The sequence below is a fragment of the Lissotriton vulgaris genome, chromosome 2_1 (genome assembly GCF_964263255.1).
Source record: "Lissotriton vulgaris chromosome 2_1, aLisVul1.2, whole genome shotgun sequence".
Classification (NCBI taxonomy): domain Eukaryota; kingdom Metazoa; phylum Chordata; class Amphibia; order Caudata; family Salamandridae; genus Lissotriton; species Lissotriton vulgaris.
Window position 1 is genome coordinate 1,177,142,831 of NC_141687.1, and position 21,967 is coordinate 1,177,164,797.

The 21,967-nt window shown below is 49.4% G+C and overlaps 1 protein-coding gene across 3 annotated transcripts in view; it reads right to left on the bottom strand.

Moving 5' to 3' along the window:
• The window catches only part of ARHGAP32 (Rho GTPase activating protein 32), a 1,359,293-nt gene that overhangs the window by 212,729 nt on the left and 1,124,597 nt on the right, over positions 1 to 21,967 (bottom strand). For all 3 annotated transcript variants that reach the window (XM_086956893.1, XM_086956892.1, XM_086956894.1), the window contains 2 exons: positions 10,603 to 10,710; positions 9,644 to 9,789 (listed from right to left, as the gene is read on the bottom strand). In XM_086956893.1, coding sequence (XP_086813019.1) covers positions 9,644 to 9,789; positions 10,603 to 10,710 — 254 coding nt within the window. The remainder of the gene's footprint in view (positions 1 to 9,643; positions 9,790 to 10,602; positions 10,711 to 21,967) is intronic.

Consider the following 21,967-nt stretch of genomic DNA (forward strand, 5'->3'; position numbering starts at 1 on the left):
AGGATCTGGCATTGTTATTTCCACGTCCTCTGCCCTTGGCGCTGTTCCCACGATATCCACCCCTGTTATTTTTTGTATAGGTGGTTTGCGTGCTCCCTTTGCTGTACTGGGCTTGCTGTAAAGCTTGTCCTCTAGATGTTCCCCTATTACCGGAGCGACGAAAGGAACTGCCCCGAAACTGCTGTGACTGCAGAGCCTCCATGGATTTTGCCGTCTCAGTGTCCTTTTTAATTTTTTTGAGGGTTGTGTCTACTTCGGGACCAAAAAGGAAGTCAGGGTTAACTGGGTGGTTGAGCAAAGTTGTTTGAATCTCTGGTTTAAACCCAGAGATGCGGAGCCAGGCTTGACGTCTCAACATTACACTAGTGTTAATGGCCCTAGCTGCCGTGTCTGCCGCATCCAGTGCACATTTGATGGATGCATTAGAAATTTACTTCCCCTCCTGTATGATCATTTCTGCTCCCTCTTTGTAAACATCAGGCAGGTGTTGCAACAGCTGTTCTAATGTGTCGTAGTGAGCCCTATCGTATCTAGCCAATAGTGCCTGTGTATTTGAAATCCTCCAAATATTAGCAGCCTGTGCTGCCACCCGCTTTCCTGACGCCTCCAAGATCTTTGATTCCTTGTCCGGAGGAGGAGCATCACCACTAGTTTGCGAGTTTGCCCTCTTGCGAGCATTGGCCACTACGAGGGAGTCCAAAGGGAGCTGGCCTTTGATGTAGGTAGGGTCCACAGGCGCAGGTCTATACTTTTTTTCAATCCTAGGGTTGATAACACTTGCCTTTGTGGGCTCTTTGAAAATGTCCGCAGCATGTTTGAGGACTCCTTTCAGCATAGGCAAGTCTTTGCCGATTTTTCAGAGGTGGAGAAAGTATCAAATAAGAAATCTTCTTCCACAGGTTCTGCGTGCATTTCCACGTCATGGTTGAGGGCTGCCCTTTCTATTAAAACGTTAAACGCCGCCGTGTCTTCAGTAGGCGAGGTTTTGACATTGTAAGACTGAATGTCCGGTGCAGCTTGTGGATCATCAGGGTCTGCAGCATCAGTCCATTGCTGAGGTTCCTCCTGATCAGTCACACAGAACAGAACAGTTGTTACATTATAAATTACACAACATGAGCAATTTTGGGTGGGCAGTGAGTGTTACACCATCTCTGATTATTGGGTCTCAGGGTGCTGCCAGGGTCCCGTAAGATTGTGATGGGGCACATATGCTATTTTTCTCTCCTTCCCAAAGAACAACTTTTTCTTTTGTTCCTTACCTGAGGGGTCTATATGCGACACAACATTCGCCAACGCAGTCACGTTCTCTGCTTCAAACTTGCTTGTACAATTTCTCACCCATTGACATTATGCACGAGAGTTTCTCTATGGCCGTACTTACTTTCATGTCAGGTAAACCCATCCATTTCTCATGAGGGTCTACCAATGCCTGTGAGGTTACTCTTTCAAATCCCCGGAGGGTTGTGTGACATCCTCTTGCTTGTGCTGACTCTATACAAGTGTCGGTAACTGACCCCCCTCATGGTCTTTGGTATTCCTGGTGAGAGATGCATGCTTCGAAAAGCATTTCCGTGAGGGTGCGACAGTTCCGCTGGTAATGCGGACTTTGTGCATATGAGCTGTATTGCGGACTCTATGCATATGATGTATATTCTGGGGACGGCAAGGATTAGGTACATAGCGGGAGTGAAGACGGGCTAAATGCAACTTCATCTCCCGAAGGCCTCCGCTGCTTATCACGTCGACGTCGCGACGTAACCATGGCGACGACGTCATTCCACTGCGACGTTGCGCATTTGATAAACAGAGCTAGGAACACCGCGTTTTCCATCTACGCGGTGGTTCTGTGCCCGAGTAAGTGTTTGCGGGCGCTGCCGGACTGAACGGTAAGACCATAGGCTGGGATGTCTTCTATCACTGCATCTTACGAAAACTTTAAAAATGCTGTTACAGAAGAACATTTAATCATTGTGAGTCATTTGACTCTCGCTGTCTTTCCACATTGTGCAGATTGTGTTCATGGGCAGAACCCCCCGGGCGGCCACCAGTTCGAGTTTTTGATTTCTATAAACTCGGTGAGTTCATCTGAAGAATCATATTATCACATATGAGAGCTCGAATCTTTTGTTTAATTTTTAGTTTTGTCTCTGAATAAGTCTCATGACCGGCTCCAATTATTAGGAGCTTTTGGATAGGTTGGTATAGGATGCACGGAGTATCAGTGTTGGGATATGGTGTTGGGAATGTGTCACTTAGTCTTGCGAAGTATTATACCTCGTAATTTATTATCGATGTATATGTTGTGAGTGGTTGAATATGACCATCTCTCTTGTATGAATGTTCTAATCAGTATGTGAGGAACCCAGTTAGAAATTGCAATATTGTGGAGACTAGCCCGAGCATATCACTAATGCTCAGGACATAAGAGAGATTTTTAGACTAAACCTTGTGTTGTGGGGGATGAGTACTCACTCTCACTGATTTTCTTTTTTCTTTATTATTCTCTAGTGAATGTTTTCCCATGATTTGTATGGGGACATTTCCTCCACTGATTTAGAGACATACCCAGCAGAGTATGGATCCTAGTGACCTACACCTAGCTGGGTTACCCAGGGATCTTATTAAGACACGGGTAACCGGTGGATCTAACTGCGACAGTCCTGAAGAAGACCAGGGTGACCTTTCGGGGCACAAAACAATGGTCGAAACATGTTGACTCGACTAGTGGTAGGAGGGAAGTCTTGAGAAACCTCATTTTCTCAATAAGACATTTTCCCATCCTTTCTTTTCTTTTAATCCTGATAAGGGTACCATAATTGGTTCTAATAAAGTAATTCTTTCTTTTGGCACCCCTAATCAGTTTTAACACACGTCCTTACTGCACTTATTTGTGTCGCACATCTGATCCACGAGGTGTTCCTCTACACACGGTATCACTTATGTATGTTACTCGTTGTACGTATTTACGTATTATGTTGTACGTCTTGTAACGTGGAAATTTATTATTTTTTTCCCCCACCCTAATGCTCCGCCCTGGATGTGGCTACACCAGGGCGTTTGTAGCAGGCCCTATGATGAAGCATGTCACCTACTTCGGTATGTGAGTGAGGGCAGTTTTTTCCAAATTGGGAATTTCCCTTTGCTGATGTTGATGAACTCTGTATACCCATTGTTTTTTGTGATCATAGTCCTTCTAGGGGGTCTGGGGTATTAGAGTATAAATAATTTGGCCCTCTCCCCTTGTATGTGTTTAATAATCCTCCTGACCAGTGTCAGTATAAGTGAACGCCGTCTGACCGTATTCATCACCCACGTCTTCCTCACTTTGCGCTGGAGAATATGCCACTTGTTGTGAATAGCTCTCAACATGCTCAAAAAGAACTGGTGAGGTGGTCGAGTCCTTCTTCCGTTTAAGAGAGATTTTGTACGCCTCCATGGGATGTTCTGGTGCGATTTTCCGTTTATGGATGGTGAGCCTGCCAGATTCTGAGTCGATGAAGAGTTTCGACTGGTTGTCATACGATGGCTCTTGGAACATTACCCCCTCAGGAGCGGACTTCGAAGGCGCGGACAGTCTTAAGGATGTGTCGGTGCCTTTGTGCTGCTCGAGATGCTTGGGTCGAGCTGTTGGCGGCAGACCGTATTTAATTGGAGGGTGACCTGTGGACGAGCCGACCTTTTTAAAGCTTGCCGTAGTGTTCGATCCGAGCTGCTTCGGCGGCTCACTAGCATGCTTGCTTCCTTGCGTCGACTCGAGCTCACGGTGCGTAGCATGTACGGCCTTGGGCGTCTATGCAATCTGGTGTTTCGGGTCGGGTTTGGTCTTTGACTCAAGAGCTTTGCCCAGTAGCGGTTTGAATGCTGAAATCTTCGGCTCGACAGCCTTTTTGGCCTGGAGACCTTTGGTCTTGTCGCCATGCTTGGGCGTCGACGTCGGCGCCAACTGCGTCGAGGTGACGGGCTTGACTGTAGAGCCTGGCTTCGGCGGCCCGGTCTTCGAGGCGGCGCCCCCTTTCGATCCCGAAGGGCTGTCGACAGTCTTCGACTTGACTGGCGTCGACGTGTTTGATGGCATCGATCCGATGACCACCTTTAGTAGTTTCGGTTTCGGTTTTGGCTCTGTAGGTTTTGGTTTCGATTTTGAAAGATCGACCGATGGCTCCTTTGAAGTATTCTTAGCCGGGCCTGGACGCGGGGCTATAGAATGTGGAGTAAGATCTTGGCTAAGACCTTCCGGCGATGCCTCGACCTGAGCCGTAGGGAGCGTATTGTCAGTATTAGGCCCCGCTACTGCGGTTGGGCCTGGCTCATCACTGGAGTCATCATCAACGGCACCGATGGCCTCTGCGTCGTCCCCTACCTCGAAGACATCTTCTTCATTGACGTATTCCTCATCGTCTTCATCCACATCGAAGTTCGAGTCATGCTACGACGCTGGGTCCAACTGCTGGTCAGGATCTTCTTCGTCGGCGCCTTCCTCGTCACCGGCCTCGAAGATGTTTTCTGGCTCGGGCGCCGACTTCTGCGCTGACTGTCTTCCTGCGCGTCGAACTTGAAGCGTCTTCTTCGACCGGAACTTTGAGCAGGCCAGACAGCTGGCCTCGCCGTGGTCCGGGGATAAACATTTATTGCACACTGGGTGCACATCAATGTGAGGGTATTTTGAGTTGCAGACGGGGCATTGTTTAAACGGACTTCGGTCCATCGTCGTCGTAGTTTGGGCCTTTGGTGTCGAAAGTCAAAAGTGGCCTTCAACGTGCTGTTCGAAGAACTGGAGAAAGTAGGCACCGAACGAGACAATACAGACGCCCCGAAGGCCTTTTGGCCTTAGAAAAGAGTTATAACAAATTTCCGAACTGGAGTCGAGAAAGTACATCCGAACCCAATGGCGGAAAAAAACAATCTGGGGATGGAGAGGATGCCCATGCGCACTGTAGTCCAGGGGAGGAGCCACCTATCTCGTAATACTTCGAAGACTCTTCCAGGACAACAATGTGCAATCATCCGGACCCAACACTAGGCGGCGATCTATGCACAGATATGAATTCAGCAGCCCACATGCCTCGAACCTCATGTTCCAGCCATGTCCATAGACAAAGAACCTCTTGACATAGGGTCCATGACCCCACCCCGCCCTGTTTGTTGCAGTACCACTTGGCAGTGGTGGTGTATGTGAACACCTGCACTACTCTTCCTTTGATAGAGGAAAGGAATACCTTCAGTGCCAGACGAATCACCTGGAGCAACAAAAGGTTGATGTGGAGGCCGGACTTCTCCGGAGACCAGAGTCCTCTGATCTCTGCCTCTCCCAGGTGGCGGCTCCATCCCAGGAGTGACGCATCGGTAACCACTGTGAACTCTGGTTGGGGAAGGGAGAGAGATCTGCTGCTGACCCAATCTTGGTTCATTAACCACCACTGAAATTGACGTGCAGTCCCCTCCGAGATCTGGACGACGTCAGAAAGATTGCCCTGATGCTGCACCTACTGCAGAGCCCGCAAATACCACCTGGCATGATCCACCAGCAGGATGCAGGAGGCCATGAGGCCCAGTAGCCTCACCGTCATTCTCTCTGAAATCCGAGATAGAGGCTGAAACATCTGTATCATAGCCTGAATATCCTGGACTCGCTGTTCGGGAGAATAAGCCCGAAACTGCGCCGTATCCAGAACCGCTCAGATGAAACGGAGCTTCTGAGAGGGAGTCGTTGTGACTTCGGTACGGTGATAGTAAACCTCAGTGAGTGCAGGATGACCGTCGTAGAGGTGGGAGACGACAGCCTGGGGCTAACTCACCTTCAACAGCCAGTCGTCGAGATAGGGGAAGAATGGAACCCCTAATCTGCGCAGATGAGCTGCAACCACCGCCGTCACTTTTGTGTACAACCGAGGGACGCTGGTAAGGCCAAAGGGGAGCACAGTGACCTGAAAATGCTTGTGGCCTACCGTGAACCATAGGTAATGCCTGTGGGCTGCCAGGACGGGTATATGGAAATATGCATCCTGTAAGTCCAACGCTACAATCTAATCTCCTGAGTCGAGGGCAGACAGGACCTGAGCCAACGTGGGCATCATGAACTTCTTCCGAAGGCCCTGAGGTCTAAGATAGGACACAGGCCTTTGTCCTTCTTAGGTACCAGAAAGTAGTGGGAATAGCAACCACAAACTTCTTCTGTCTCCCCGACCCGTTTAATAGCTCCCTTGGCCAAGAGAGCTGCAACTTCTTGGCAGAGAAGGGCCAAATGATTCTCCAACATGCGATGGAAGTATGGTGGCATGGAAGGAAGGCTAGTCTCGAAGGGGAGGGAGTAGCCCGTTCGGACTATATGTAAAGTCCAACTGTCCGACGTGATGTTTTGCCAGTGGGGGAGGTGATGGCCATCCTGCCGCCCACTGGCCTCTGGTGGCCCTGAAAGTTTGGACTAGGAGGGTTTGGAAGCTGCTGCAGGGGAGTTATGGGTGGACTGGGCCACCCGCTGGCACCCAGACCCATGTTGGTGGGTCCCACATCCGTGGCCACGCACAGGCTGGACAGTTTGCATGAACCAGTGGCTAGATGGGGATGAATTAAAGTGGGGCACCTCTTCCATAGGCACGAAAGGGGCGAAAAGCAGACTGTGTGGAGCAAGAGGTCACTGCGAGACCCAAGGATCTGACCGTAGCCCTAGAATCCTTGAAGCGCTCAAGCGCAGAGTCTGCCTTATCACCAAAAAGGTGACGGCCATCAAAGGGCATGTCCAATAAGGTGGATTGGACATCCCCAGAAAAACCAGACGTCCTCAACCAGGCGCAGCGCCTCAGGGCTACTGACGTGGAAACCGTTCTGCCTAGTGAGTGGACGGTATCCAGCCTACATCTGATGGTGAATTTGCCTGCGTCTCTACCCTCTGCCACTGCGTAGGTGAGAGCGGCTCGGGCCTCCTCTGGGCACGGTGGCAGCACTTGTGCAACCGTATCCCACACTGTATGGGTATAACGGCCCAAGCGGCATTCAGTATTCAGTGACCGCAGCGCTAATCTGGCAGAAGAAAACATCTTCCCAAGATGGTCCATCTCCTTGGATTGCCTATCTGGGGGAGCAGTAGGTAATACGTCCTTAGAGGATGAAGCTTGGACCACCAAGCTTTCGGGGGTCAGGTGTTGAAGTAGGAAAAGTGGGGCGCCTGGGGCCAGGCGGTAGTGTCAGGCAATCATCTCGACTACAGGAGCCCCTGTGCTGGACTTGAACCAAGTGCCAAGAGGACATCCGTGAGGGCTTCACTGAAAGGCAGAAGGGGCTCAGAAGAGGCTGCTGGCGGTTAAAGCACCTCTGTCAGGAGGTTAGTCTTGACTGCCACTGTAGGAAGCTCCAGACCAAGGCCTCAGCTGCCCTACGCAACACCACTGCATATGACACTCCCTCCTCCGTAGCCATGGTAGAGTGAGAAAGCATGCCAAGGCCTGGGGAGGTATCCAGACCACTGGCGTCACCCAGGTTCTCTCGCCAGTCTGGCTCCTCAAGTTGGTCAGCTAGAGGTCCCACAGCCCCCTCCCAGTCCTTCTTACCCTTCTCTGTTTGCCATGTAGGCCTGAAAGGAACACCAAGGATGAACAGAGGCACAAACGTGCCTTCCGGCGTAGCTTCCGACATCGAGCGACGTCGGTGCGGGCCGCGGCCAAGTCGGGGGGTGCCTGGGGTTGGCACAAGGGAAGGTACATGAGGTCGACTGGCGTTGATCCGGATCCAGGCCCATATCCTCTGTGCCCTCTGACGCCAGGGCCAGAGCTGCCGGCATCGAAGGCCCATGGCCCCAGAAGAGTCAGTGGGTCCCGAAGGTGTGCCTCCGGAGTCGGGCTGCCCAAAAATGCAGTGAAGCCATTTATAGAAAGCTCGAAGCTGGGCAGGGGATGCTCCTGCACCGGGAAAGGGAGAGTGTCTCGAAGCTGTCTCTGGAGCAGGCTATAAAAATGGACCTGGAGAGCAGCGACGCTCCGGGTCCCACGTCGCATCAGCAGACTGACTGCGAGAAGGCGAAAGGCGACACTGCTTCTTCGCCTTCTTATTGTGCTTCGACTTACCCGAGGATCTCGAAGACTTGGATGACGAATGATGGTGGTGGCTCAGCGACCGGTCCCGAGACCTTCCTCTCGAACCAGTCACGGCCGGCATGACTTGTGGGGGTGGGAGAGGTAATGGGGTTATATATACTTAAACTTACCTCCGCCTCCGGTCCCGCGTCGTGTCTCCTCTCTCTGCACCTTACAGAAAGCAGGCAGTCTCCCTCTCCTCCCCCAAGCCAATCACAAAGCTGAAGTGGCAGCGTTGTGATTGGCTAGGACGCCGACCCCAGAGGTTTCTATGGGGACGTGAGCATGACTACCATCAGCGCCCACAATAGTGGGAAAGCCACTTCGCCCCTGCCTGGAGCAGGAACGCCCAACCCCAACCAAACTCTGCCTTCTGCTTTCTCGCACTGCTAGAAGCAGAAACATAAAATAGTATTTAAAATACAATTTTATGTTTCTTCTTCTCGCACTGCGAGAAAGCAGTGAAGTGATGCTCCTCCCCCCATGTGGGACTGGGACTTCGTGCGACACAGAGCAGACTGCAGGGCCTACGACAAATTTCAGATTCAATGCCTGGCAGTCAGAGCGTGACTTAGGGTCGTGGTCGTGCTCTAGGCACCAAAGACATACAAGGTGGGGGTCCGTAACCGACATCAGGCAGGTACATGCCTCGCACGGTTTAAACCTGGTCCGATGACGGGACATGCCTTGTACACCAGGAGTCGAAGACTCATAAAAAATGTTGACAAAAATCGAGAAAAAACGTAGTAAAAAAATGACTAACGGGGTAGCTCTCTCCAGATCAGCACAAGGCTGGGGCGGAAAAAGATAGAAATGACGTCAGTGCGCAGGGGCAGCGCCTAAGTAGACATTGAGACATCATCCCGGAAACCAAGACGGACGGGGAGTTGACCGACGCCACCTACCAACGCGCAGGGGTACTGCTAAGAGAAAAATTCTCTGGATCCAGTCTGACGTCTGGGGGTAATTCTAAGGTAAGGAATCTATAACTTACGGTCTCTTTCAGTTGCAAAGTTAGGAGGTATTGCTAAATAGGACTGTTGAGGTAAAGCTGGAGAGATTGTCTGGGAAGGTGGATGGTATCGAGCAGCTACCAGGGTGACCAGAGGAGAGGCTTTGGGCGTTCAAACATTACAACGAGAAAGCAGACTCTTCCCTGGAAACAGTGGGGAAATTCAAACATGAAAATAGACTTCATTGGACTCAAATGAAGATCCTGGCATACCCTTAGGTAAACTGTGAGAGGAACTGGACACCAGCATATGCATTCTGCACCTAAATGAGACAAGTCTGGGGACCCCATGTTATGTCAAAGCAAGCAGAGGTGGAAGTGTTATAGTGGTTTTGCGGACAATGGACTTTCATACACTTAACTGCTATTTCAGAGTTAATCTTGGAACGAAATTTAAGATGGTGGGTTGCAGTGTGCATAGTCGATGAGCTGTGTCTTAACTACTTTATTTCATGATAACATAAGTGATAGGATTCCCTTCCATATAAACATAAAAGGCTTTGACTGCTATTCAACATATAGCTGTGGAACAGAATATGAACTGCTGGTACGTGCACTTTACCTGGTCCATCACGAATTACAGAGCTGAGCTTGGGACTGAAAAGAACATCCACGTGGTTCAGAATGAATTCTACCACCACAGACTGGATCCGCACCTCCATGAAGGCAGCTGTGCCACTGAAGCAGGCAGACTCGATCTGCTTTGATCTGAGAGATGAAACACACAGCAAAACAGAACTTGTATTAAGACTGCAAGCCGCACTACATGCCGGAATACAAAAGGCACATGACCTCGTCTGGCATCAAGAAAGGCATCCCATATTATAGTGCCGCCCAGAGGAAAACATTAAAACTAGAATAATAAGTCCTGCTTCCCATCTACAATGTTATTCAGTGACTAAGAGCCATAGATACGGAGGGCAAGTCATAGACAAGAGGCCTTCACATGTACCTCAGCGAAGATTGAGAACCTAAGACATTAAGGGAACAGCCTGTTTGCTAATACTAGAAGAAACTCATCATTTTAATAAAAAAGAGATGGGAAAAAAGAATAAAATATGATTCGATCCAAACATGATGGACTTCTCCTGATGATTATGAGATAGTTAAAATGAAGTAAACAGCCTTGTCTCTCCCGGATAATGAAGTATGAAATCGGACAGAGGTTGGCTGCAGGGTCATTTTGGTTTCTGAAGCTGAAAAGTGAACACTGACAGAACAATAGCTGGAGACTAACATCAGAAAAACAATTCCTTTCAAAGAAACCCTAAATAACAGTAAGCATTCTTGGCACCGCTATCACAAACTCACAGCCTTCTCATCATAAGGAAGTTGTTTGCAAATCGAAGGAGCAAGCCTGCGTCTAGAGTTGAATTATTTCAGAAGAGAATTGACTTCCATTAATGTTTTAATGCTATCTCCGTTTTAATTCTTACATTATTCTAAATGCCCTATGCTCTTATCCGCCAATGTGCTGCACTGACCATCGTCAAAAAATATACTGACTAGCAAGAAGGTTACCTGAGAAGATTGGGTGCCCAAACAATGGCAAGGTTCTTGGTGTGCATGTTGGTGATAGAGCAATACGTCGCCAGATGATACAGGTGTCTCATTAGGAACTCCAAAGTCCTGGGTAAAAAGAGACAAGCAAAGAGCTGTGAGCAGAAAATGATAATTCACGATGGGGTGATCCTATTCAAAGAACACTTCGTCAAGCATGTAATTATTTTAAAGTATGGTACAGGGAAGCACAGGAGGCAAGAAAACAACGTTGCTGTGAGATCCTCTCAAATTTATTAGATTGTTGACACCAGCTGACTTTGTTAAATAAAAAACTGCAAGGAAGCCAACTTGGGAGTAAGTCACTGTTATAGATAGTTATATGTAATTTTAAAGTGCGCCAATGTCATTTCCTCCACTATCGACCTATGGTTAGAAACAGGTTTACACCAATGGTTTCTCTTCCAGGATTGATTATTCAATTCAAAGTCTAAATACTTTTCACTGCCTAACAGAACAGAACAGTTCAGAATCGGGAACACAGACGAGCAGAGGTTTGGGGTGCATAGCAGTCAACTAATTTCATCCTACGTGCTGAGCAGAATGCCCTCAACATCGGCCTGTCTTCTATTGCCGCTGTGCAACTTCACCCCTAAAATCTATGGAATGGTAGATGGCAAAAAAAAATCAAAAACAAGGTTTTCTTCTGCTAAGGATGTCAAGTGACATGAAAATAGGGCAAAATACAAACTGTCTATGGTTTCACTTGAATCATAGATGTGGAAAACAGCACTTTAAAAAAAAAAATACACAACTACAGGTTTAGGTGGAGTATGTTCTCTTCCTCAACTGAGGTAATTCCATCTACAGCTGTGGTGGGGTACAGGAGTCATTGGGAATGCATATAAGATGGGACCCTCCATCCTAATGCCCTTCTAAACACCCATACACTCATAAACAAAACGATACTTGGAGTCCTACCAATTTCCCATATCTCCCACATGGCTTGCTTCTCCCTTCCGTCCGAAAATATTAGGGAGTAAACGAACCGACTGACTTCACTTCCCTAAGGCATTCCCATAAATTAAAAGCAAAACTGCCATCCAATCATCCTATCCATCTCCCTCTAAATGTCCTGTCCTTGCCCAGCTACTGCTTCACATTGCCTCTCAGAGACGAGGAAGAGGCAGTGCTCGGCAGCTTGCTCCATATGAGATGCGACGGAGCACAACTGAAAGCAGCTGTCTCACGAGGGACTAGTCCTGTATATGGGAGTGAGGGGGAGCATCTGGTGGTGTACCGCGAGAATCCCTGACTTCTACCTCTTTTCGATCTAGAGTGCTCTTTCCATGAGGACACATACACAGGACTGCCACGTTTTCAAGATGGTTGTCACTCACCCTTACACCCATTCCTTCACACGCCTGACCAGGTCAGGTGATGGTGCCAATAAGAGGAGAGTTCGGGGCCTCGCACCCCACTCCAGTTCTAATCACTAACCAAATGTCTGTATCACTCTTATATCGCCAACTGCACCAAGCAACACTTTAAAGAAAATAAGCAGAACAAACATCGCAATCTTTCAATAAAGTCAGCAAGTTCGACTGACCCACATTTTCCAGCCATTGTCCTACCAGTTATGCCAATGGACAGCTAAAAAAGTTCATCAAGATCTTAGATTCATCCACAGTCTGTTCATACCCGAACACTATACAGGAGAAACTATTAACTCCAGTATTGTCATCCTGTTGCAACCAGCATGGTTCCTCAAGCATCCACCACTGCCCTCCTGGCTGACTTTGAAACTCTGACGTACAATTTGTTTTGTTTTTCCTTGTTGATGTATGTTGTCTCATTTGATATTCGGGAAAGCTCTAGTGTCTATGAGTACACATCCACGGGGTAGCTTCCTCCTCTGCAGGGTGGATACCAGTAGTTCATTTGTATCATTGGCTAATGGTGAGGCCCATCCACATATTATTTTAACAAGCTTCGAAAATGCAATAGGTGTCGCCTTTGATTAGGTTAAAGTAATTTGCTTTGCTAATGGTATTCTATGGCAAATCAAATGGCTTTACCTTAATAAAAGGCGAGACCTATTGCATTTTCAATGCTTGTTCTTGGTATACTCACATCTTCCTCTGCCTAGATACTGAGAGTTTCCAAATTAAACAAATAAGGTGTCTGGGCCTTATCAGATTTGGTTGCAAAAACTAGGAATGCCCTTCCCTTTGAATTCTTCTCTTTCTGAAAACACTCAAAAAAGGACTTTGTAACATTAAGATCTGTTAGTCAGCCTGACTTGTAAACGAGTTCCTATTCCAGGACAGCCTCTCAGATATTTGTGCGCTTTCCAAATCTCAAATAAAATGAATCTAGAGCCCTAAAGTTTTAGCACAAAATCAAAAACTAGCCCTTGGCTAATAAAAACAAGTTACAGTGTACAATACACTGAACAATATCCTAAAATTTCCTACATTTTGTGAAAATCTTTTTGAAGAGTGTAGGAGATCAAATGTTTCGCATCCTTGTCGTCAAACGTAAAATTATTTTTAAAGAAGGGTAAAAGCAAAGAATGTCATACCACCACAGTCAGATGGGTCAACATGTTAGGGAGTTGAACTTGATGTGAGTGAAGGTAAGGTCCGTCATTTGATGGTGAGGTGCTGAGCAGACAAGAAACCATATTGGAATTATTGTGCATTTTTACAGCACGGTACACGGGAGGCAGCCCTGCACATGGACTGACCTGCATTCAGATTACCTGACACTCACACACAGCCTCACACACACTGTGGCACACCAGGAGCCTTCAGGCAGGCCTACACATCAGCAACCAAACCAGCAGATGCACGTCGGCATCTCAGCGCACAGGGAGTGAGTCCTGTGCGCCAGCAATCCCTGTGCTCGGCCCTCCCAGTTTTGGTCACTGCTGGCTAGTCGTGCATTCTGCCCGCAGTATTATTACTTTATAGTATTAACCAGCCTCCAGGTGTGCACGTTAAGTGTTCTAGTTCCCGTAAAAAGAGCCACGAACGTAGAACCTAGACTGAAAGCACATGTATAAACTGCTAGCAAAAAGTATATATATATCTTGAAAAAAATAAAGGCTCGAACAACCCCAAGCGAAACATCTGCTTATTCTTTCCCATTTAATCAATATGAAAGTTCGACTCACCAATAAATACAGTCACTGGGCTAGATGACATCACCACTATTTTGTGTTGAAAAAACACGTTTGAGATCGTCGGATGTTAGTGTGCTATGGTTCGTTTTTCTCTAAAACGTAGGTTTGTAAGCCTCTTGTGATTTGTTTTTTTTTTTACAGTTTGACCACTTGGGGGCATGAAGACCAAGGTATTTTATGACACATTAGGAAGGATTTCTCCAAAGAGATTCCAAGGATTGAATGGGTTCTGGGTCGATTCTCTTCCCCACCTTTAATTGGAATTGTTCCACAGAGGGGTCAAAGTTAAGCAGACAAGAAGCCACCTGTCCCTTTATCTATCTGCCTATCCCCTGTCTGCCGAGTCCTTATCAGTCTATCTAATGTTCTCCTATCCACTGATGTCTGTCTAATTATAGGTCTGTGTGAGTGCGTACATGCATCGGGACAGTGCCTGTATGTAGGTTGGTCTGTGCACATGCATGGGTGCAGGGCTTTAAGTGGGATGAAAAAAACTGGGGGGGGGGGGGGGGGGGGGGGAGGAGTCTCTCAAAGGGGCGTGGCCACTGTAATTAAAGGTGTGGCTTAAAACTGTAAGCATAGTGTGCCGCGGGGCTTGTATTTAGTTGTTTCTGTCATTGCATCCGGATATATGATACAACAAATAACATCATACCTACAACAAGTCACGACTATTGGCTTTGTCAATGGTTGTTAGTTGCTTAAGATAAGTGGAGAAGTGTGGCTCACTGGTTAGAGGAGGCAGACCTGGAAGCAGAGGTCAGCCCAGGCCCAGGGTTCAATTCCCAGCTCGGCGGGGTCTTGAGTCCTAAAAAATGTCCATGGACTCGACAATTCTCGCTCCGGTGCCTACTCGATTCACAGGTTCACACTCTGCGACTCTGGGCAATAGCTTGCTTAATCTCCACAACGGCCCCTCGTGGCGGGATGCCTGGCTTTCACCTTGCGGATACCCTGCTGGGGTTATCTCACAGGGGAATACCAGGACGGGTTCCATAAGCAAGCGCTTAGAGACCAGTTGGTGATTTGCGCTATATAAATTCCTGTACATAAATAAGCAGCAACTATGGTTTGTATAAAAGACTTGAAAAAGCTTCCACTTAAGCCAGGGTGACACAACGACAATGTTACTGCTCCTGAGTTTCAAACAGATCGGGAAATCCAGAGGGAAAATGACTCTCTTTAAAGGATTTGCCTTACCCTACAAGCTCACCTGGCATGAAGTCATGCCAACTTCTCCACTAGTACGAAGTGAGCAGTGTAAGCACGCACACATCCATGTGCCTGCTGTCTGCAGTCCGGGATAGAACTGCCTGTGCCAGGGCACAAAACAGAGCCCCGTAGAGACCCGTTTCGAAGCCCCCTTTAGAAAACTGCAGGTGCTCACTACCGGTGAGCACCGGCCCACTTAAAGCCCTGCATGGGCGTATCCAAGGTCGTTTTTGTGTATGAATGAATATCCGGAGGTCTGGTATTCTTTGAGGAGTGTGTGTAGGTCTCTCACACATGCCAACCTCTGGGGCACCTAGGAGAGAGAATCGTTTTTTTTTTTTTTAAAGAACTAAGTGAGATAAAGTTAGTGTTGCTAGTAACTTGCATTGGTGTGGTTTAGCATCAGGCCAGGTTGTAGCGGGTGGACCAGGCCCACCCAAACATGAGCCTGGCCCTCGCAGAGGGCTTGAAGGCAGGCGCGTAACTGCATTGGGATCAACTGTGTGCCTGTGTGCGCCCCGGCTGAGACAGGTTCCCTGGCGCAGCCGGGGCGCATATATAGACAGTTTTAGAGATTATCGAAGCCGCACCCGAGTACTTCACAGGTCTTTAAAAGACCATTAACATGTTTGTTTGTTTTTTAAACCTTTATTTATATAAGCACAGTACACAGCGTCTGCATACAACCCCGCGGGGCCGGCCGCTATGACACAGACGGAAGAATAAAGAAGAAATTGGGAGACAGTACGCCGTTAAAGCAATCTCTTGAGCATACATTGTCATGTAGAACATAGCACCATATCAAATAGGATAAAAAAGGTTTAATTTTATGATTTTGTTGAGAAGAACAACAACACACAAACACATGGTATCATACTGGCAAGGGTCGTAGGAGTGGGGGAAGGGGGGTGAAACAAATAAATAGAGGAACGCATCTGGTGAGGGGGGGGGGGGGCGAGCATGAAGGGGAAAAACAAAGGCCATATGGAAAACAGGAAACGGAACGCCAATCATGGGGAAGAGGGGAGAGGAGCCTCATAGTCAAGTGGAGGGGAGCAAATATCTCCGCGGTACGAATTCCACTGAGCCCAGACCCTGGACCATTTCTTGGGACGCCCCCATGCCTCATATACTGTTTTTTCTCGGAACATGCACCAGTCCATGTTCTCCCTCCAGGCACTAAGTAATGGTGGTCTAGGGGAGCCCCAGAGCTGAGCTATATCTCTCTTCGCGACCATGTTGCCCAAAGTGACCCAAAGCGTCTGAGCAGCGTTGCAATCCGAAGGCTCCCACACATTAAGCAGGCAACGTCGTGCTTCGGGAGGGAGGGGGATTTCGGTGACACGACCCATAACATCATGCACTCTAGACCAAAAGGCCGAGACCAACGGGCATTCCCACAAAACATGAAGGAAGGTACCATCCATACCGCACCCACGCCTGCATCGTCCGTCCGAAACTAAACCCATTCGTACCAGACGCATTCCAGTCACATACACACGGTGGAGGATCTTCAGCTGGACAAAGCGAAGCCGAGCCGGAATAGCCACCTCCTTAGGAGAGGACACAGCGGACTGCCAGTCCTCGTCGTCGAGTTCGAGCCCGTCAGCCGTCCAAGAAGCACGAAGTTTCTCCAGTTGGTCAGCTCTGTTGTTGATAAGCTTTTTATATATTAAGGAAATCGTGCTATCAGGGACATGGCCGTCCAAGACACGGTCCTCCAAGGGGGAGGACTGCGGAATCTCGGTACCAGGGGGAAAGACGGAGGACAGGGCATGTCGAACCTGCATATATCGGAAGTGCTCCCTGTCATCGAGCCGGTATTCCAGTTTCAAAACAGCGAAGGATTTCACAGCGCCCCGTGCCGACAGATCCTCCACCTTACTAATCCCAATCATGTCCCACTTATCAAACCCTTTCGTCTTCCACAGGCTGCCCAACCGATCCGAGTCATACAGCGGCGTCATACGCGTCAGCTTACCACCCCAGCCCGTGGCCACAGTAGCGTCCCTCCAGGCCCGCACCGCACACTTCGTAGGGCCTGTGAGGAGACGGATGGGTGACTTTGAGTACAGAGCCCTATTAAAGTTGCCACCGGGCAATAACAGTTTATCTAAAGCAAAGGCGGGAGCAGGGTCCGAAGAGTACGTCGCATGATTGACAGCGCTCAGATGTGAGGCCCAGTAATAGCGTCTAATATCCGGCAAAGCAATACCACCATCGTACCATGAGAGGGTGAGCTTGGACAATGCAATAAGGGCACGACCATCCCAAATTAGTTGTCGCTGTAGACTCTCGACCTCGCGAAAGTAGCGAGCAGGGACAGGGTCAAAGAAATTCTGCAGGGCGTAAAGAAATCGGGGGAGCAACATCATTTTGAAGAGCGCCGCTCGGCCCAATGGGGATAGGGGCAATTCACGCCACCTTCTTACATCCTGCTTGAGTCGGCGGAGCGGGGCATACAGGTTCCGCTCGTAGCGGACCGAAGAGACAGTAGAGATATAGATCCCTAAATATTTGAAACCGTCCGTCGCCACCAAAATGGGGAACCTGCGAGGCAGAGGTGGCATAACGTAGACACAGGACTTGGTCCAGTTGATGACTAATCCAGAGTTCTTACCGAAGGATGTAAGAACGTCAAAGAGGTCGTTAAGAGACTTTTGAGGGGAAGTTAGATAGAGAAGGATATCATCGGCATACAATGAGATGCGATCTTCGAGATCCGGCGACCACCGGATCCCCTTAATCGAGGGTTCCCACCGAAGCCACGCCGCAAGGGGTTCAAGCGCCAGCGCGAATAGAAGCGGGGAAAGCGGACAGCCCTGACGAGTGCCACGGCCTAATGGGAAGGGGTCAGAGCATCTACCATTTACCACAACCTGAGCCAGTGGTTGTTCGTAAAGGAGCTTGACCCATGCAATAAAGTTAGGACCAAAGCCAAACTTAGCGAGGGCCGCCCAGAGATAGGGCCATTCGATGGTGTCGAAAGCCATAGTGGGGTCTAGGGAGGCCACCACTGCCGGCTCCGCGAGAGTTGCAGCCCTCGCGAGAACACCATGTAGCCTACGCAGGTTAAGGGCTGTGTTCCTGTGCGGAATGAACCTGGATTGATCCGGATGGATCAAGTCGCAAATCACCTTCAACAACCGATTGGCCAGAACCTTGGCCAGGATTTTGGGTTCCGCGTTTAGCAGAGAAATGGGGCGGTAGGAGGTGAAATGGTCACGAGGCTTGCCGTCCTTATAAATGACCACTATGGTAGCTAGGCGCTGCTCAAGTGGAAGACTGCCAGGCTCAAACGCATCGAGAAACATGTTGCGCAGATGGGCGGCCATCTTGTCCGGACAGAGTTTGTAAAGTTCAATGGGCAAACCGTTCGGGCCCATCGCCTTACCCGAGCGTAACGATCGGATGGCAAGGGCAATCTCATCTACGGTAAAGGGAGCCTCCAAAGCAAGGCCATCTTCTTCCGATACAGTAGGAAGAGCTATATCTCGCAATAACAGCCTGGAATCAGCCTCATCACGATCACTCACCGGGGTATAAACCTTCCGGAAGTGGTCCACAAAACAATCAACAATCTCGCCAGGGTCGGAGACATTCTCGCCAGAATCGCGAACAACAACAGGCACCACACGACTCGCTCGTTCAGCCTTATCCAGCCATGCCAGGAGTTTGCTAGCTTTGTCACCCACATCATACAGCCGGCCCAATTGATTCGCTCGCATTAACTTAGCAGCATCAGTAACACAAGCCTTGTAATCAGCCTGTTTTAGTTCCAGAGTGTGCAACAGCGCAGGCGTGTCGTCCCCACCCAGCTCACTTTCAAGCGCAGTGATCTCAGTCTCAAGGGCCAAAACAGCCTCCCTCTTAATCCTTCGCTCAGCAGCAATAAGAGATAATGCGGAACCCCTGATAACCGTTTTAAAAGCCTCCCATAGAACAGTAGGGGAGGTGACCGAGCCCACATTTTCATCAAAATAACAGCCAATTGCCTTCACCATATCAGAGCGGAGCCGTGGGTTTCGGAAGTGCCAGGGAGGGACAGGGGGAATCCTGTTGCCAAGCAGACCGCCCACCGAAATCTTAACCATCAAGGGGGAATGATCCGAGATACCCCGGGGAAGATGTCGAACCTCCCGGACAGTGGACAGAGTGGAAGCCAGCATAAAGAAATAATCTAAAATAATCTATACGAGAGAGGCTGCCATGCGCACCAGAGTGAAAGGTATACTGCAGGAGCGATGGGTGTAGTGAACGCCAAACATCCACCAGACCAAAAGTATCAGCCATCTCATTGAGCCACATCTGGGACGGCGGCAGGACTCTAGAGGGCAGCCGATCACATTCGCCAGACATAACTGAGTTGAAGTCCCCGCCCATAATTAACAGTCCATCAGGGAGACCAAGAAGAGTTTTGCCGAGGTCGGCATAGGTGGTAGCTTGCAGCCCCGGGGGAATATAGACAACCACTAACACAATTGGTTTACCCTCCCACCTCCCGGAGACAGCAGCATACCGCCCCCGATCGTCCAAAGTAACATCATCAATCGCAAGGGCTAGGGAGGATTTTACCATGATACCCACTCCCCGGGACCCAGAGGTGAAGCCAGCATGGGCGACCAGTCGGTAGCCCCGACGGTCGAGAGCTTTACAGGCATTACCGATTAAGTGGGTCTCCTGAAGGAACACAACATCAGGGGCATGGCGCCTCAGAAACTGTAACACAATGCCACGTTTGATTCTGTCAACCAAACCGTTGACGTTCCAAGAAAGAACCTGCATCTCACCCCCCCCCCCCATCACAGCAAAGGCAATCTGCCCCAACCCCCCCCCCCCCCCCCCCCCCAACCCCGGAATATTTGCAATCAGTGACATACCATGAAAAAGAAAACATAACAAACAGAACGAAACACAACCAAGTCCCCAAGAACCGTCCCCCAACCAAGAACCCGTTACAACACCCCCCCACCCTGCACCCCTGCTGACTAAAAAGCCACCCCAAACTGCAGTGTGCCTGTCGCCCCATCTGATCTACACAAAGAACCCCCCGAGTAGGAAGGGAGAAATCACCCGCACCCGCACCGCCACGGGCATAAACATAAAACACACAGTTAATTTACTCTGTAAAGTTCGTAGTCTCAAGTCGGACCTCCGGGGGCCCACATCACTCCTGGGCCGTTGCACCACCTTCCGCACCACCAGGGCCTCCGCTCTCAGAGTCATCTGTCGGCAACGAGTCCAACCAGTCAGTAGCACGGTCCGGCTGATCAAAAAAATAGGCTCGGTCTCTGAACTCAATCCGCAATCGAGCTGGAAACAACATTCCCCAGTCCCTTAGACGACGTTTCACTCCAAGGAACCCAGATCGCTGTCGTTGCACTTGGGGAGTGAAATCAGGATAAATGGAGATAGAGTTATTGTCGTATTTCAACGGGCCGTGTTTACGAGCGGCCTGCAGGATAGCGTCTCTGTCTCGATAGTGAAATAGCTGGGCGATGCTAGGCCTCGGCGGGCCTCCTGGCTTCACTTGTCCTCCTTGGAAACGATAGGCGCGCTCTACGGCAAAGAACTTGCTGAGTCCTACCGGAGCGAGTTTAGCGACGATAAGTTCCTCGACCAGTAAGTCGATTGAGGCAGCACCATCACTTTCCGGCACTCCAACCAGGCGTATGTTGTTCCGCCTGGCCCTATTGTCGTAGTCCTCCATGCGTTTGAGCAGTAGGTCGTGAGAGGAACGCAGATTCCCAATCTCGGATTGCGCCTCCGCCATGTCCGTCACCAGACTCGACGCCTTCAGGTCTAGCGCCTTCACCCTCTCGTTAGTCTTGGCCAGATCGGCTCGAATAAGAGTAACATCCACAGCCACCGTGTCTATCTTGGACACGATGGCTTCGTATTGCTGACTCATATCGGCCTTAAGTCCAGAGATGGCGGCCAAAAGGTCTTGGAGGGACACTTCAGAGGAAGACGAAATGTCCGTTTGAGGGTCTTCAGAGCCAACACTGGTGACACCGGGGGAGCCTCTCGGCTGGGTGTAGCGCTCGATCATATTAGACTGGATCGACCCCCCCCGAGTTACAGTCTTCCTGCTTTTTTCCGCCTCAGGTTTTGTCGCCATGTTGCATTCAGCGGCGGCCGAAGACACTCAGGTGCAGCGGGACGATGATAAGTCCAAAAACTCTGAAGTGTGGCTTCAAGAGAGAATGCCACGGGCCACCTCGCCAGCCCAAGGATGGAGAGTGTTCACTGTGAGAGTGGCAGGCGAAGACAGAGTAGGAGGAGACAGAGACGATGAGGCCGGAAACCGAAAGTGAAAGTGGCACACCGCCGGTGGGCCAGATGCCAGGCAGCCGTTGTTGTTGCATTACATCTCGGCCATAACAGGCAGCCGAGACCCCGGTTGCGTCCGTGGTTAGGCCAAAAGGTTGAAGACGATAGAAAAATGGTCCCCAAGGTCCGATTTCGACCAAAAAAAGGATCGACAGCATCAGTGAGAGTAGTACTCCAAAAGCCCGTCGAAGTGATCAGGATATATGCAGGATAGATAAAGAAGGGCGGCGCGGGTCTCGGGAGCTCTCTGCTCACGCGACCATCTTGGGTGCCCGCGTAGCTCCTCCCCTATCTCCCCCATTAACATGTTTTGTTTATTTTTTCACCCCTTCATCTCCACTTGGTAAAGGCGACAAATCCTTTCTTTGTTAAGGGTAACCTTTGCCTACTATTCTGCTGCGTGGATATTTCTTTTTCTATGCAGTGTAGTAGAAAAGAAGTTTGTTTATTCCTATTCACCTTTCCTGACCTTACACTAGAGGTGTCATTGCCTGATAATCTAAACATATCCTCTCTAAAACAAATTCGCTCACAGCACAATCGAATACCAACCAAAGTACGAGAAATCCCAACTGTGCAAGGGGGCCAACCCAGCATACTCATGTTTGTCATTACAATTTTGATGGTGCATAGAGGCCTCCTTTAACTTGTCTT